This window comes from Ranitomeya imitator, chromosome 1 (genome assembly GCF_032444005.1).
Source record: "Ranitomeya imitator isolate aRanImi1 chromosome 1, aRanImi1.pri, whole genome shotgun sequence".
In the NCBI taxonomy this organism is placed as follows: domain Eukaryota; kingdom Metazoa; phylum Chordata; class Amphibia; order Anura; family Dendrobatidae; genus Ranitomeya; species Ranitomeya imitator.
In genome coordinates this window covers 182,942,591-182,958,833 of record NC_091282.1, presented here as the reverse complement: position 1 = coordinate 182,958,833, position 16,243 = coordinate 182,942,591, and the positions used below count along the sequence as shown (strand labels likewise).

Here is a 16,243-nt window from a genome sequence, read left to right as displayed (position 1 = left end):
GGCCCGGAGGACAGGTCTTGGGAGCCTGCTGAAAACATTCGGGCCCCACAGCTCATTGCTGCCTTCGAGCGTAGCGAGGCCCAAGGAGGGGGGGGCCCTAGGAGGGGGGGTAATGTTAGGTCTCGAGTTCCTGCTTCTGCACAGGGGGAATCTCGAGCCATCTCCGCTGCGGTCTCCCATTCTCATCCAGCCGCAGTGGAGTCTGCTCAGCAAGGATGTCGATCCCAGCGTCTTGCTCAGTCTCACTCTGTACAGAGAGTTACTGCTGCTTCTTCAGCTTCTGCCATTAAAGCCAGTGCTGGTCAGCGGTGAGCGGACTTCTCTGGGACTAAGTCCTTGTCTGCACACACTGAGCATGCCCAGGGCAAGATCTCCCGTTGGAGATCGAGGGTCATGTGCTCAGGCTCTGCAGCACATTCCATTGGTCCTCTTGGCAGGTCTTGGAAGGGCAAAGTTTCTGTGGCCACTTCCTGTGCTGCAACTATATAAACTGCGCATGACCGCACGGCCATGCGCTAGTGTACAATTGTTAATGTGTGTATGTTGTGAGTGCAAGTCGTCCTTGGATACCCCTACCCTATTGAATGTCTGTTCGCGGAAGGTGTATGGTTGCTATCTAGCGCCCGACTTAGCCTACAGCACTAATCACACATTACAGCGTCCAGTTGCTGTGACCGCCAGTACGGCGCCGTGCACTTCCTCTGTGCTTTCCTTACCCAAGCCTGGGTGGTTAGTGGCGTTCGTCAGTGCGGAACCGCATGCACTCTTGTGCCTTAAAATTGTTATTGAGTTTCCTTACACACCCAGTTGCGGTGTTGTGCCAGCAAGGGTCTAATCGGACTTCAATCCTAGTTGGGGTTGAGTTCGCTGACTACTTGCTAGCGCTCTATGTGCGGTACCGCGGTCCTGTGACGCAACAGGATCGCTTCCTTCACGCTGGGTGAAGTTTAACCCACGTTTGTATACTTATGAGTACCGCCATATAGTCCGTCATTACTTGGCAGCAGGTTCCATCTCTGCACGGTGGACCCCGGGCTGCGAACGCACCATACTCTATCTGTCTTATTATTTGGTGCATTCCGCTAGCCCTAACAGTATGTATGTAGTATGTAGTATGTATGTAGTATGTATGTAGTATGTAGTAAGGCATTTAAACTAGGTGACAAAGAGGAAATTAAAATGATACAGCATGAATTGAAGCATAAAATAAAGGAGGCCCAGGAAGCCTTCAGAATTAAACTTGAAAAGAAACTGTCCCACAATAATACCAGGGAGGTTTGGTCAGGAATGAAATTACTGACTGGGCTTAAGCTGAGGCCTGAAAATGATCGAGGAACAATGGACAAGGCTAATGAGATGAATGAGTATTTCAACAGGTTTAGTACATGTGCACTGCCAACTAATAGTGGATGGGAATTGGGTGCAAATTCTGCAACATCGATATTGGAGGATGAGCAGACTAAATTTAGAGTATCCGAAAATGATGTGAGGAGGCAGTTTAAGTCACTTAACATTGGCAAAGCTGCAGGACCTGATGGACTCAGCTCACGTATCCTTAAAGTTTGTGCAGACCAGCTGTGTACTGTCTTTACACGCCTATTTAATGGAAGTATACAAACACAGAGGGTACCTGTGTTATGGAAAACTTCCTGTCTGGTGCCGGTACCCAAGACTTCTTCTCCTGCAACCCTAAATGACTATCGTCCTGTAGCCTTAACATCTCACGCTATGAAGGCCTTGGAAAGATTAGTGCTTGCTCACTTAAGACCAAGGGTCAATGCTTTTATCGATCCCCTTCAGTTTGCCTACCGACATAGATTGGGGGTGGATGATGCTATTCTTTCTCTGTTACATAGGGTACATTTATTTCTGGAGATTGACGGAACCATGGTGCGAGCGATGTTCTTCGATTTCTCGAGTGCATTTAACTCCCTGCAGCCACTTTTACTACACAAAAAGATGACTGATATGAAGGTTGAGGAGCGGATGAGAAATTGGATAACTGACTACCTATCAGATCGGCCACAGTTTGTACAGATGGGAGCAGTTGTGTCAAGCAGATTACTGAGCAGTGTAGGTGCCCCCCAGGGAACGGTGCTTGCGCCCTTTCTATTCACACTGTATACTTCAGACTTTCAGTATAAATCTGAACTTTGCCACCTTCAAAAATTTTCGGATGACTCTGTGGTTGTGGGATGCATTAGGGGAGATCAGGGGGATGAGGAATACAGAAGGGTGGTGTCGAATTTCGTGGATTGGTGCAATGGTAACTATCTACAACTAAATGTTAAGAAAACTAAGGAGTTGGTGGCCAACTATAACAGGATTAAGTTGGAATGCTTACCGATCACTATTGCTGGTCAGCAGGTAGAGCAGGTGGAGAGTTACAAATATTTGGGGGTCCATTTGGATAGCAAACTGGACTGGAGATGCCACTCTGAGTTTATCTACAAGAAGGGGATGAGCAGATTGTATTTCCTAAGGAAACTGAGGTCTTTTAATGTGTGTAGCAAAATGTTAGAAATGTTCTACCAATCTGTAGTGGCAAGTGCCATCTTTTTTGCAATCACGTGCTGGGGTAGTAGTGTGCGGGCCTCTGATGCTATTAAGCTGAGTAAGATTATTAAGAAGGCAAGTTCTGCTGTGGGCTGCAATCTGGACTCTTTTGGGGAGGTAGTGGAGAAAAGAACTCTGAAAAAGTGTATGGCAATTATGAACAATAATGCACATCCATTATATGAGCTATTCATGAGACAGAAGAGCACCTTCAGCAACCGGCCAATACTTCTGAGGTGTAAGAAGGAAAAATATAGGAAATCGTTTGTGCCAACTGCTATGGGAATGTACAACAATAACATTAGGGTTAAACCACCAAGGTGAATGTCTACTTATTTCTCTACATTTCAGTTCACTTGTTGTGTATGTCCTATTCTAATGTATAATGTATAGTGTTCTTCTGTCAACTCCACTGTCATGTCAACTATGTAATTCCTTTATGATTTTTATGATTTAAGTTGTGCTGCTGTGATACCATAATTTTCCACGGGATCAATAAAGTGTATCGTATCGTATCGTATGTAAGTAGTATGTATGTATTTATGTAGTATGTATGTAGTATGTATGTATGTAGTATGTATGTATGTAGTATGTATGTAGCATGTATGTAGTATGTATGTAGTATGTATGTTGTATGTATGTAGTATGTAGTATGTATGTAGTATGTATGTAGTATGTATGTAGTATTTTTTTTTTCACATTCAACACATTAGCCGGATGATGGGACTACTACTGTCCCATCATTGGCTAATGTGTCAATCACTGTCACTATAGCAGGCATCGTCTGATGGGACTTGTAGTCCTATCGGATAATGCCTGCACACACGCACAGAGCCCCGGCACGCCGCACAGAGCCCTGGCAGCCCACACAGAGCCCCGGCACGTCGCACAAAGCCCCGGCAGGCCCGCACAGAGCCCTGGCAGCCCGCACAGACCCCCCCATAGTCACGCACAGACCCCACCTTCACACACACACAGTCTCCACCCACGCACCGCCCACACACTGCCCACACTCCAGTATAGTGCATCATTGCACTATAGGAACTTCCGATTCCGGTATTCGATATTGCAAAAGTATCAGAACTCGGTATCGGAATTCCGATACAGCAAATATCGGCCGATACCCAATATTTGCAGTATTAGCACCCCCTTTTGCAAGTATCAAAGCTTGTAAACGCATTTTGTAGCCAGCCAAGAGTTTTTCAGTTATTGTTTAAGGAATTTTTATTCATTCTTCCTTGGGAAATTCTTGCAGTACAGTGAGATTCCTGAGTCATCTTACATGCAATGTTATTTTGAGGTCTAGCCACAGATTTTCAATGATGTTCAAATCAGGGGCCTGTGAGAGTCATTGTAAAACCTTCAGGTTTCTCCTTTTGAGGTAGTCTAATGTATTGGATGTGTGTTTGGGATCATTATCCATAGGTAGAAGCCATCCTCTTTTCAACTTCAGCTTTTTTACAGATGGTGTTATGTTTGCATCAAGAATTGTTGAAATTTAATTGAATCCATTCTTCCCTCTGCCTGTAAAATGTTTGCTGTACCATTGGCTGCAACACAACCCCAAAGTATGATTGATCCACCCCCATGTTCAATGGTTGCTGAGATGTTCTTTTCCTGAAATTCTGTGCCCTTTTTTCTCCAGATATACCTCTGATCATTGTGGCCAAAGAGTTCTATTTTAACCTCATTGGTCCACAGGACATATTTCCAAAATGCACCCGGCTTGTTTAGACGTTCTTTTGCATACTTCTGACATTGAAGTTTATGGTGAGGAAGCAGGAGAAGTTTTCTTCTGATGACTTTGCCCTAAAGGCCATATGTGTGCTGGTGTCTCTGAACAGTAGCGCAATGCACAGAGCCTGCTAAATTTTTCGGACGGTCTTTTGCAGTTAAGTGGGGGTTCTGATTTGCCTCTCTAACAATCCTGCAAGCAGCTGTCACTGAAATGTTCCTTGGTCTTCCAGATGTTTTCTTGACCTCCACTGTTCCTGTTACCTTATTTTTCAGACTGTAAGACACACTTTTTCCTCTCCCAAAATGTGGAGAAAAATGGGGGGTGCGTCTTATAGTCCGAATATATTGGCTCTGGAGACACACTCCACATTAACTTCAATGTTAACTCTTTTTCCCAGCACAGCTTGTTCAAATACAGGCACTTCAAGTATCACAGTAGATTTGTTCCTTTCTGTCCCTTCACTGTCCTTTTCTTCACTATGCTCAGCCCCGGGTCGGACCAAACCTTCTGGTCCTGCAGAATCTATTCTATCCGGAATTCTTGCCCTCACATGGGGGAGTCCTACGCCTCTTCACCTTGGTTCTAATAACTGCCGCCCAGGCAAAGATCTGCCACATCTTGCTTGTGCTGCCGGACTGAACAAACTTCTCTCTCTCTGGGTACAGATTCCTTTCAGCTGCATCCGCAGCACTGCCACACTTCTTCCTCCTAGAGAAACCTTCCTGTGCAAGCTGTTCTATACTGGGCCCCTCTCTTGTAATGTTGTGGGGCACAGTGACTCCTGGCCAGGCAGCCCAATGAGCTGCACGGGCGCCCAGGCCCACACTGACTAAAACCAGGAAGCTTAACTATTCTTATTCCACTGTGCCCATCCTACTCTGGCTATTTGCTACAGTGCCCCCCTCTAATGGCCAACTATGTACACTACGCCCCTATCACTATACTGGACCCGGGGACAAATTTTCCCTATAAACTATATGTGCGAACAACTGTGCATGTAAAGGCATACATATTTCAAGAGCAATACACAAGGGGTGTAGCAATACTCTTGTACACGGTGGTAATACACTTTATGTGTAGCAGTACCACCGTGTACGAACACATTAATAATATACATTTTTATTCTTAAAGGGATTGGGGAGAAGAGGGAACAACAATACTTTCACATCCCCTACATCCCTGCCATGCGCTGCTTACAAGCATTAAGCCGTTACTGGCACCAGAGCAGGATGATGCGACTGCGAAGGTGCGGAGGAAGGTAAAGGTTTTTTTTTTTTTAATCTTTTCTGATGGGGCCATGGTTAGCAGGACTGGGATGGGGCCAATCATACCAGCAAGGGGATGGGGCCAATCAATCATACCAGGAACTGGATGGGTCCAAACAATCATACCGTCAAGGGGATGGGGGCAATCAATCATACCAGGAACTGGATGAGGCCAATCAACCATACCAGGAACTGGATGGGGCCAATCAATCATACCAAGAACTGGATGGGGCCAGTCAATCATACCAGGAACTGGATGGGGCCATGTATACCAGGAACGGGATGGGGCCAATCAATCTTACCAGGAACTGAATGGGGCCAATCAATCATACCAGGAACTGATGGGGCCAATCAATCATACCAGGAATGGGATGGGGCCAATCAGTCATACCAGGAACGGGATGGGACCAATCAATCATACAGGGAATGGGATGGGGACAATCAATCATACCAGGAACAGGATGGGGCCAATCACTCATATCAGAATAAAAATGGGACCATGCATACCAAGACTGGGATGGGGCCAATCATACCAGAATAAGGATGGGGCCTTGCATACCAGGATGGGGATGAGGGCCATGCATACCAGAATGGGGATGAGGGGACCATATTTACCAGGATAGGTGATCTGAAGTACAGAATTGACCACATTTTTTGCTTCAGTTTTTTTTTCCTAATTACCTCCTCTAAAACCTAGATGCGTCTTATGGTCTGGTGTGTCTTATAGTCTGAAAAATACGGTAACTGTCATTTCTTAATTTTTATCTGAGGAAAGTGCAACTTGAAAACGCTTTGCTCTCTTCTTGTAGCCTTCTCCTGGTTTGTGGGCCTCCATCATTTTCATTTTCAGAGTTCTAGGCAGCTGCTTAGAAGAATCTATGGCTGCTGTTGTTTTTACACGAGGTTAGATGAGGCTGGGTTTTTATATATCTGGGAAATTTGCCTCACTCAGCCTTTCCTAATGATGATAGTGAACAAGCCATAATGCAAACAGGCTAATTAAGGTCTGAAACCTAGATCAAATTTAACTGAGAGCACAAATCTCCAAAGGTCCCCAAACTTTTGCATCGGACCATTTTCCTTTTTGTAATTTTTAAAATGTAAAAAATGACAATTTTTTTATAATTTTTTGGCTGCAATGCAAAGGAGATGTGTCATCTTTAACTTTAGTCCTTTCACAGATCATTTTATCTTCAACTTACTTAACTGTTCACCATAACAGGAATTTTGAGCAGGGGTGTCCAAACTTTTACATGCCACTGTATGTTCACATTGCCTTTGGATTTTGTGTTTGGTGCATATTTTAGGATTTTTTTTGGCATATGTTAACATTAAGAATCTAAGTGCTCTACAAAATTTGAGGCAGAGCACATGTTGGTATAAGTGCAATGCATGGGTGTGCATTCATATGGTGGCCATTTAACAATTTGATCCTGAAGCTTAAGTCATACTAAACGACTTACCAACGATCACGACCAGCGATACGACCTGGCGTGATCGTTGGTAAGTCGTTGTGTGGTCGCTGGGGAGCTGTCACACAGACAGCTCTCTCCAGCGACCAACGATCAGGGGAACGACTTCGGCATCGTTGAAACTGTCTTCAACGATGCCGAAGTCCCCCTGCAGCACCCGGGTAACCAGGGTAAACATCGGGTTACTAAGTGCAGGGCTGCGCTTAGTAACCCGATATTTACCCTGGTTACCATTGTAAAAGTAAAAAAAAAAACACTACATACTCACATTCTGATGTCTGTCACGTCCCCCGCCGGCATCCACAGGGTTAAAACTGCTTTCGGCAGGAGCGCTGCTAATGCACGCGCTGCTGCCGAGAGTTTCCCTGCACTGACTGTGTCAGCGCCGGCCGTAAAGCAGAGCACAGCGGTGACGTCACCGCTGTGCTCTGCTTTACGGCCGGCGCTGACACAGTGGACGCCGGGGGACGTGACAGACATCAGAATGTAAGTATGTAGTGTTTTTTTTTACTTTTACAATGGTAACCAGGGTAAATATCGGGTTACTAAGCGCGGCCCTGCGCTTAGTAACCCGATATTTACCCTGGTTACAAGTGAACACATCGCTGGATCGGCGTCACACACGCCGATCCAGCGATGACAGCGGGTGATCAGTGACCAAAAATGGTCCTGATCATTCCCCAATGACCAACGATCTCCCAGCAGGGGCCTGATCGTTGGTCGCTGTCACACATAACGAGATCGTTAGCGGGATTGTTGCTACGTCACCAAAAGCGTGACGTTGCAACGATATCGTTAACGATATCGTTATGTGTGACAGCGATGATTGCAATATATTAAGAGGTTAAAAACTTTAATGAGAGTGCTTCTTTAAGATGTTATGTGATGCTACCTGGAGTAAATTTATTTCCAGGATGCCTCACTACTCATTTGAAACATATTTTTTATGTCACATATTGATTGAATTTATACCAAAAGGACAATATTTTGTCACAGTCAGATAAATAATGCTGCCCATATACATGTTGCATTTGTGTCAGAAGGATGTATGCTGAATGTAGAGTAAAAATGCTGTGTGATCATAGTCTTACAGTATATTTTCAGCTTTTAATAAATCTTTTTCACCAAGTGCACTTCACCTTTGCAATATATTGATGTAGCAAACTCTTACATTACACAATGAACCAAAGGTACTGGTTTACACTTGTACAGTTTATGTTTAGATCCATCTGAAGAAGAAAAAACTAACAGAAATCTTCACTTCTTAAAAAATAAATCTATCAAACAAATATTAACTGTATAACTTTTTTTGATGACTGTCAAGTTACATCATTTCTTGCCTTTGGCAGTTGCTTTACCTTTGACAGTAAGAAAAGCACAGCATGTAGCAATAGCCTTCACATGTAATTTGGTGACACTCCAAAGGACCCCATTTTGATTTAAGACGGATCCAGCACAACATTGTAGCTACTGTAATAAATGAAAGCAATAACCTAGATGTGAACAGATAATGGCATTGCAATTTGGCTCCGAATATTACTATCAGTCCACACCTGAGATTGTGAACCATGAGACTGTAAATTCACACTCTTCTCCTCAAAGCCTGTCCTGGTTTTATACTTCTTTTTGGAACTATTTGGAATAAATAACAGGTGGAAATATGATATTATTTTTGCTCAAATCATCTGTAATTGCTACATAATAACAGTGATTGCTCCCATTGGCTCATATTTGCAATGTTCTTGATTCCCATATTGAACTGTAATTCGCATTAGTTGCTAAAGGAGGACTAAAATAAAGAGGAGTAAAATTAAGACACATACAAAATTGAACCCATTATTGTTCTAATTAATACTAAGGCAATCACACTATTTATATAGACAAGTAACTCTTTTTAATTACTTCAACAGCTTGGATTTTTGACATTTCTAAGACTTTACATCTTTTATCTCCTTGGACATCTACAATATTTTGAGGAAGAAAAAAGCAGACTTTCTACTTACATAAAAGGTTGGATTTAAAATATTTTTAGAACTATACATTTGTATTTCATTTTGTAGATGTAGGTTCATGTAAACTGCATGGCGTCTGGTGAAGCTCCTCCATGTTATTTAGACCATTGTTGTCCGATAGCGGTTGAGATTGTTTCAGCCTCTGGATCTATGCCGGCTTCTCGTCAGTACTGATTTTTAAAATACTTTTCCATTTTATCCCAACTCAGCCTTGCCGGCATGCGAAACAACTTATCAGCTATATCCAAATGTTCTTTCATCTATACATATAATGTTGACAGTTGGCGAAATCATATGTGATTTGGACTCTCCACAAGAAGCAAATAACTTAATACAGGTGAGTGTTTTTTTTTTTTATTAAAAATGTTTTAATACCTTCGTGACATATGACGTATATTCACGTCATATGTCGTGTCCCTGACTTTGATGTGGGTTCACACTCTGAGCCAACATTTGTCCCAACACATGACTGTTGATTTAATCAGCAATCATATCTCTTTAACCCCTTTACCCCCAAGGGTGGTTTGCACGTTAATGACCGGGCCAATATTTACAATTCTGACCACTGTCCCTTTGTGAGGTTATAACTCTGGAACGCTTCAATGGATCCCAGTGATTCTGACATTGTTTTCTTGTGATATATTGTACTTCATGATGGTAACAATGGTAACATTTCTTTGATGTTACCTGCGTTTATTTGTGAAAAAAACGGAAATTTGGCGAAAATTATGAAAATTTCGCAATTTTCCAACTTTGAATTTTTATGCAATTAAATCACAGAGATATGTCACACAAAATACTTAATAAGTAACATTTCCCACATGTCTACTTTACATCAGCACAATTTGGGAACCAAAATTTTTTTTTGTTAGGGAGTTATAAGGGTTAAAAGTTGACCAGCAATTTCTCATTTCTACAACACCATTTTATTTTAGGGACCACATCTCATTTGAAGTCATTTTGAGGGGTCTATATGATAGAAAATACCCAAGTGTGACACCATTCTAAAAACTACACCCCTCAAGGTGCTCAAAACCATATTCAAGAAGTTTATTAACCCTTCTGGTGCTTCACAGGAATTTTTTGAATGTTTAAATAAAAATGAACATTTAACTTTTTTTCACAAAAAAGTTAATTCAGCTCCAATTTGTTTTATTTTACCAAGGGTAACAGGAGAAAATGGACCCCAAACATTGTTGTACAATTTGTCCTGAGTATGCCAATACCCCACATGTGGGGGTAAACCACTGTTTGGGCGCATGGCAGAGCTCGGAAGCGAAGGAGTGCCATTTGACTTTTCAATGCAAAATTGACTGGAATTGAGATGGGACGCCATGTTTCGTTTGGAGAGCCCCTGATGTGGCTAAACATTGAAACCCCCCACAAGTGACACCATTTTGGAAAGTAGACCCCCTAAGGAACTTATCTAGAGGTGTGGTGAGCACTTTGACCCACCAAGTGCTTCACAGAAGTTTATAATGTAGAACCGTAAAAATAAAAAATCATATTTTTTCACAAAAATTATCTTTTCGCCCCCAATTTTTTATTTTCCCAAGAGTAAGAGAAGAAATTGGACCCCAAAAGTTGTTGTACAATTTGTCCTGAGTACGCTGATAGCCCATATGTGGGGGTAAACCACTGTTTGGGCGGAAGGGAGAGCTCGGAAGGGAAGGAGCGCCGTTTGACTTTTCAATGCAAAATTGACAGGAATTGAGATGGGACGCCATGTTGCGTTTGAAGAGCCACTGATGTGCCTAAACATTGAAACCCCCCACAAGTGACACCATTTTGGAAAGTAGACCCCCTAAGGAACTTATCTAGAGGTGTGGTGAGCACTTTGACCCACCAAGTGCTTCACAGAAGTTTATAATGTAGAACCGTAAAAATAAAAAATCATATTTTTTCACAAAAATTATCTTTTCGCCCCCAATTTTTTATTTTGCCATGGGTAAGAGAAGAAATTGGACCCCAAAAGTTGTTGTACAATTTGTCCTGAGTACGCTGATACCCCATATGTGGGGGTAAACCACTGTTTGGGTGGATGGGAGAGCTCGGAAGGGAAGGAGCTCCATTTGGAATGAGGACTTAGATGGAATGGTCTGCAGGTGTCACATTGCATTTGCAGAGCCCCTAATGTACCTAAACAGTAGAAACCTCCCACAAGTGACACCATTTTGGAAACTAGACCCCCTAAGGAACTCATCTAGATGTGTTGTGATAGCTTTGAACCCCCAAGTGTTTCACTACAGTTTGTAACGCAGAGCCGTGAAAATTAAAAAAAAAAATCTTTCCCCCCAAAATTATTTTTTAGCCCCCAGTTTTGTATTTTCCCGAGGGTAAGAGGAGAAATTTGACCCCAAAAGTTGTTGTCCAATTTGTCCTGAGTACGCTGATACCCCGTATGTTGGGGGAAACCACCGTTTGAGCGCATGGCAGAGCTCGGAAGGGAAGGAGCGCCATTTGGAATGCAGACTTAGATGGAATGGTCTGCAGACGTCACATTGCGTTTGCAGAACCCCTAATGCACCTAAACAGTAGAAACCCCCCACAAGTGACCCCATATTGGAAACTAGACCCCCCAGGGAACTAATCTAGATGTGTTGTGAGAACTTTGAACCCCCAAGTGTTTCACTACAGTTTATAACGCAGAGCCGTGAAAATAAAAAATCTTTTTTTTTCCCACAAAAAATATGTTTTAGCCCCGAGTTTTGTATTTTCCCAAGGGTAACAGGAGAAATTGGACCCCAAAAGTTGTTGTCCTATTTGTCCTGAGTACGCTGATACCCCATATGTTGGGGTAAACCCCTGTTTGGGCACACGGGAGAGCTCGGAAGGGAAGAAGCACTGTTTTACTTTTTCAACGCAGAATTGGCTGGAATTGAGATCGGACGCCATGTCGCGTTTGGAGAGCCCCTGATGTGCCTAAACAGTGGAAACCCCACAATTATAACTGAAACCCTAATCCAAACACATCCCTAACCCTAATCCCAACAGTAACCCTAACCACACCTCTAACCCTGACACACACCTAACCCTAATCCCAACCCTATTCCCAACCGTAAATGTAATCTAAACCCTAACTGTAACTTTAGCCCCAACCCTAACCCTAACCCTAGCCCTAACCCTAGCCCTAACCCTAGCCCTAACCCTAGCCCTAACCCTAACTCTAACCCTAGCCCTAATGGGAAAATGGAAATAAATACATTTTTTTAATTTTTCCCTAACTAAGGGGGTGATGAAGGGGGGTTTGATTTACTTTTATAGCGGGTTTTTTAGCGGATTTTTATGATTGGCAGCCGTCACACACTGAAAGATGCTTTTTATTGCAAAAAATATTTTTTGCGTTACCACATTTTGAGAGCTATAATTTTTCTATATTTTGGTCCACAGAGTCATGTGAGGTCTTGTATTTTGCGGGACGAGTTGACGTTTTTATTGGTAACATTTTCGGGCACGTGACATTTTTTGATCGCTTTTTATTCTGATTTTTGTGAGGCAGAATGACCAAAAACCAGCTATTCATGAATTTCTTTTGGGGGAGGCGTTTATACCGTTCCGCGTTTGGTAAAATTGATAAAGCAGTTTTATTCTTTGGGTCAGTACGATTACAGCGACACCTCATTTATATCATTTTTTTATGTTTTGGCGCTTTTATACGATAAAAACTATTTTATAGAAAAAATAATTATTTTTGCATCGCTTTATTCTCAGGACTATAACTTTTTTATTTTTTTGCTGATGATGCTGTATGGCGGCTCGTTTTTTGCGAGACAAGATGACGTTTTCAGCGGTACCATGGTTATTTATATCGGTCTTTTTGATCGCGTGTTATTCCACTTTTTGTTCGGCGGTATGATAATAAAGCGTTGTTTTTTGCCTTGTTTTTTTTTTTTTTTTTCTTACGGTGTTTACTGAAGGGGTTAACTAGTGGGCCAGTTTTATAGGTCGGGCCGTTACGGACGCAGCGATACTAAATATGTGTACTTTTATTGTTTTTTTTTTATTTAGATAAAGAAATGTATTTATGGGAATAATATTTTTTTTTTTTTTTCATTATTTTGGAATATTTTTTTTTTTTTTTTTTACACGTTTGAAAAATTTTTTTTTTTTACGTTTTTACTTTGTCCCAGGGGGGGACATCACAGATCGGTGATCTGACAGTTTGCAAAGCACTCTGTCAGATCACCGATCTGATAGGAGTGCAGGCTGCTTCACAGTGCCTGCTCTGAGCAGGCTCTGTGAAGCCACCTCCCTCCCTGCAGGACCCGGATCCGCGGCCATCTTGGATCCGGGACTCGAGCAGGGAGGGAGGGAGGTAAGACCCTCGCAGCAACGCGATCACATCGCGTTGCTGCGGGGGGCTCAGGGAAGCCCGCAGGGAGCCCCCTCCCTGCGCGGTGCTTCCCTGCACCGCCGGCACATCGCGATCATCTTTGATCGCGGTGTGCCAGGGGTTAATGTGCCGGGGGCGGTCCGTGACCGCTCCTGGCACATAGTGCCGGATGTCAGCTGCGATAGGCAGCTGACACCCGGCCGCGATCGGCGGCGCTCCCCCCGTGAGAGCCGCCGATTGCGCTGGACGTACTATCCCGTCCATGGTCATAGGGGCCCACCCCACATGGACGGGATAGTACGTCCGATGTCAGAAAGGGGTTAACACATGTGGGTGGAGCGGTGATTTTATCCTGGTAAATCCCGCTGTTAATCTATGATAGTGGGATTTAACTAACGCCAACAGGGGTGTGTATCATTTCACAATAAAATCAACCGGTCACTGTCATGATCGCAAGACGCCTATGGGTTGTCATGACAGCCAAGCGTATACTGATGACCCCCATGCCTTTCATTACGATACTCTGTGAACACTGATTTGTGGCCGCCGTTCAAAGGAGATCATGATTTCTGCTACAAATACAGTTGTGCTCAAAAGTTTACATACCCCGGCATAATTTTTTTACTTTCTTGGCCTTTTTTCCAGAGAATATGAATGATAACACCAAAAATTTTTCTCCACTCGTGGTTAGTGGTTGGGTGAAGCCATTTATTGTCAAATTACTCTGTTTTCTCTTTTTAAATCATAATGACAGCCCAAAGCATCCAAATGACCCTGATCAAAAGTTCACATACCCATTTCTTAATACCCGGTATTGCCCCCTCTAACATCAATGACAGCTTGAAGTCTTTTGTGGTAGTTGTGGATGAGGTTCTCTATTTTCTCAGATAGTAAAGCTTCCCACTCTTCTTGGCAAAAAGCCTCCAGTTCCTGTAAATTCCTGGGCTGTCTAGCATAAACTGCACGCTTGAGATCTCCCCAGAGTGGCTCAATGATATTGAGGTCAGGAGAATTAGATGGCCACTCCAGAACCTTCAATTTGTTCTGCTGTTGCCAATGACAGGTCGACTTGGCCTTGTGTTTTGGATCATTCTCATGTTGGAATGTCCAAGTACATCCCATGCGCAGCTTCTGGGTTGATGATTACAAATTTGGCTGCAGTATTTGCTGATAGCGTGCTGCATTCATTTTTCCTTCAACTTTGACCAAGTTTCCTGTGCCTTTATAGCTCACACATCCCCAAAACATCAGCTTTCCACCTTCGTGCTTTACAGTGTGAATGGTGTTCCTTTCATTGTAGGCCTTGATGACCTCTCATCAAATGTAACGTTTATGATTGTGACCAAAAAGTTCACTTTTGGTCTTATCACTCCAAATTTCCTTGTTCCAGCAGTTTTGAGGCTTGTCTCTGTGCTGTTTTGCGTATTGTAGGCAAAATACTTTGTCACATTTGTGCAGTAATGGCTTTCTTCTGGCGACTTGACCATGCAGCTCATTTTTCATCAAGTGCCTCCTTATTTTAATCTTGAAACTGCCACACCAATAGTTTTTAGATAGTCCTTTATTTCAGCTGATGTTGTTTGTGGGTTTTTCTTTGCATCCCGAACAATTTTCCTGGCAGTTGTGCACGACATTTTTGTTTGTCTTCCTGACCATGGTTTTGTTTTTACAGAGCCCCTGATTTTCCATCTGTCCTGTTTCTCCCACATAGAGACCCTCAATAGGACATATAGTGCACAGAATTAGGTTCACCACTTTGGAAGAGGAACATGTAAATATTCCAGGAATCTTATAGTCCTGCTGTGTGTTGGGAATCTGTATCCTGCCTTTGGTCTCATACGTGCTGGGTATGTCCAAGGTCAGGAATGGGTTAACTAAAGTTCTTCCTTGGATTGGCTGGTAGGTCCTGGTGTATTAGTAGGTGTATTGCCATGTAATAAAACAATCATGCTGTGAATTTTAACCCCGTAACGACCGCCAATATGCATTAAAATGGCGTCCGTTAAGGGGCCTTACTACATCATTGCTGTTTTAAAAATGGCATTGGGGAATAAGGGAATAGCGCCGCTCGGCAGTGGCGATTCCGCGGGTGTCAGCTGTATATGACAGCTGAAACCCTGCAGTGTAGGACCCAGACGGTTTTGCTTCCGATCAGGGTCAATTAATACCTTAAATACCAATACCTGTCACGCTGGGTAAAGGATAAATAAGTGCACAACAATGGGGAGAGGGAGGGAGGAGCCCAAATACAAGGGAAGTGGGGAGTGAAGGCAGATCTAAGACTACGTTCACACTAGCGTTGTGCGCCGCTGCATCGGCGACGCGACGCACAACACACCGAAAAACGCGTGCAAATGCACGCAAAAATGCTGCGTTTTTCGACGCGTGCGTCGTTTTTTGACGAAAATCAGACGCAAGAAAAATGCAACTTGTTGCGTTTTCTTGGTCCGACGCTAGCGTCAAAAAAGACGCACGTGTCGGAAAACGCAACAAACAAAAACGCATGCGTCCCCCATGTTAAACATAGGGGCGCATGACGCGTGCGTCGCCGCTGCGTCGCCCGACGCTAGCGCGACGCACACTAGCCGAACGCTAGTGTGAACGTAGCCTAAAATCACCCTGTCTGCCCTAACCGTCAATATATAGGTTCTGCACCTATCACTGAGCAGGAACCTGATCCCTGTCTGACCCTAGTGATAGGCCCTGGTTATGGAGGGGGTGAAGTATCATTAGTCATTCCCCACTACAACAAAAGACAGAGAGGGGAACACTTAGCCTGAGAAGACAACCGAAATGTCACGCCAGCAATCCTCCAAGAGTCATCTGAGAAGGAACTAACCGTCTGTTAGTACTTTCAGCTAGACAGA

At 43.4% G+C, this 16,243-nt stretch overlaps 1 protein-coding gene across 1 annotated transcript in view; it reads left to right on the top strand.

Annotated features, from left to right (window-relative positions):
- TMEM232 (transmembrane protein 232) overlaps positions 1-16,243 on the top strand; it is a 494,818-nt gene that overhangs the window by 65,295 nt on the left and 413,280 nt on the right. The window contains exons 5-6 of the mRNA XM_069752641.1: positions 8,942-9,041; positions 9,253-9,380. Of these exons, the coding sequence (XP_069608742.1) occupies positions 8,942-9,041; positions 9,253-9,380 (228 nt within the window). The remainder of the gene's footprint in view (positions 1-8,941; positions 9,042-9,252; positions 9,381-16,243) is intronic.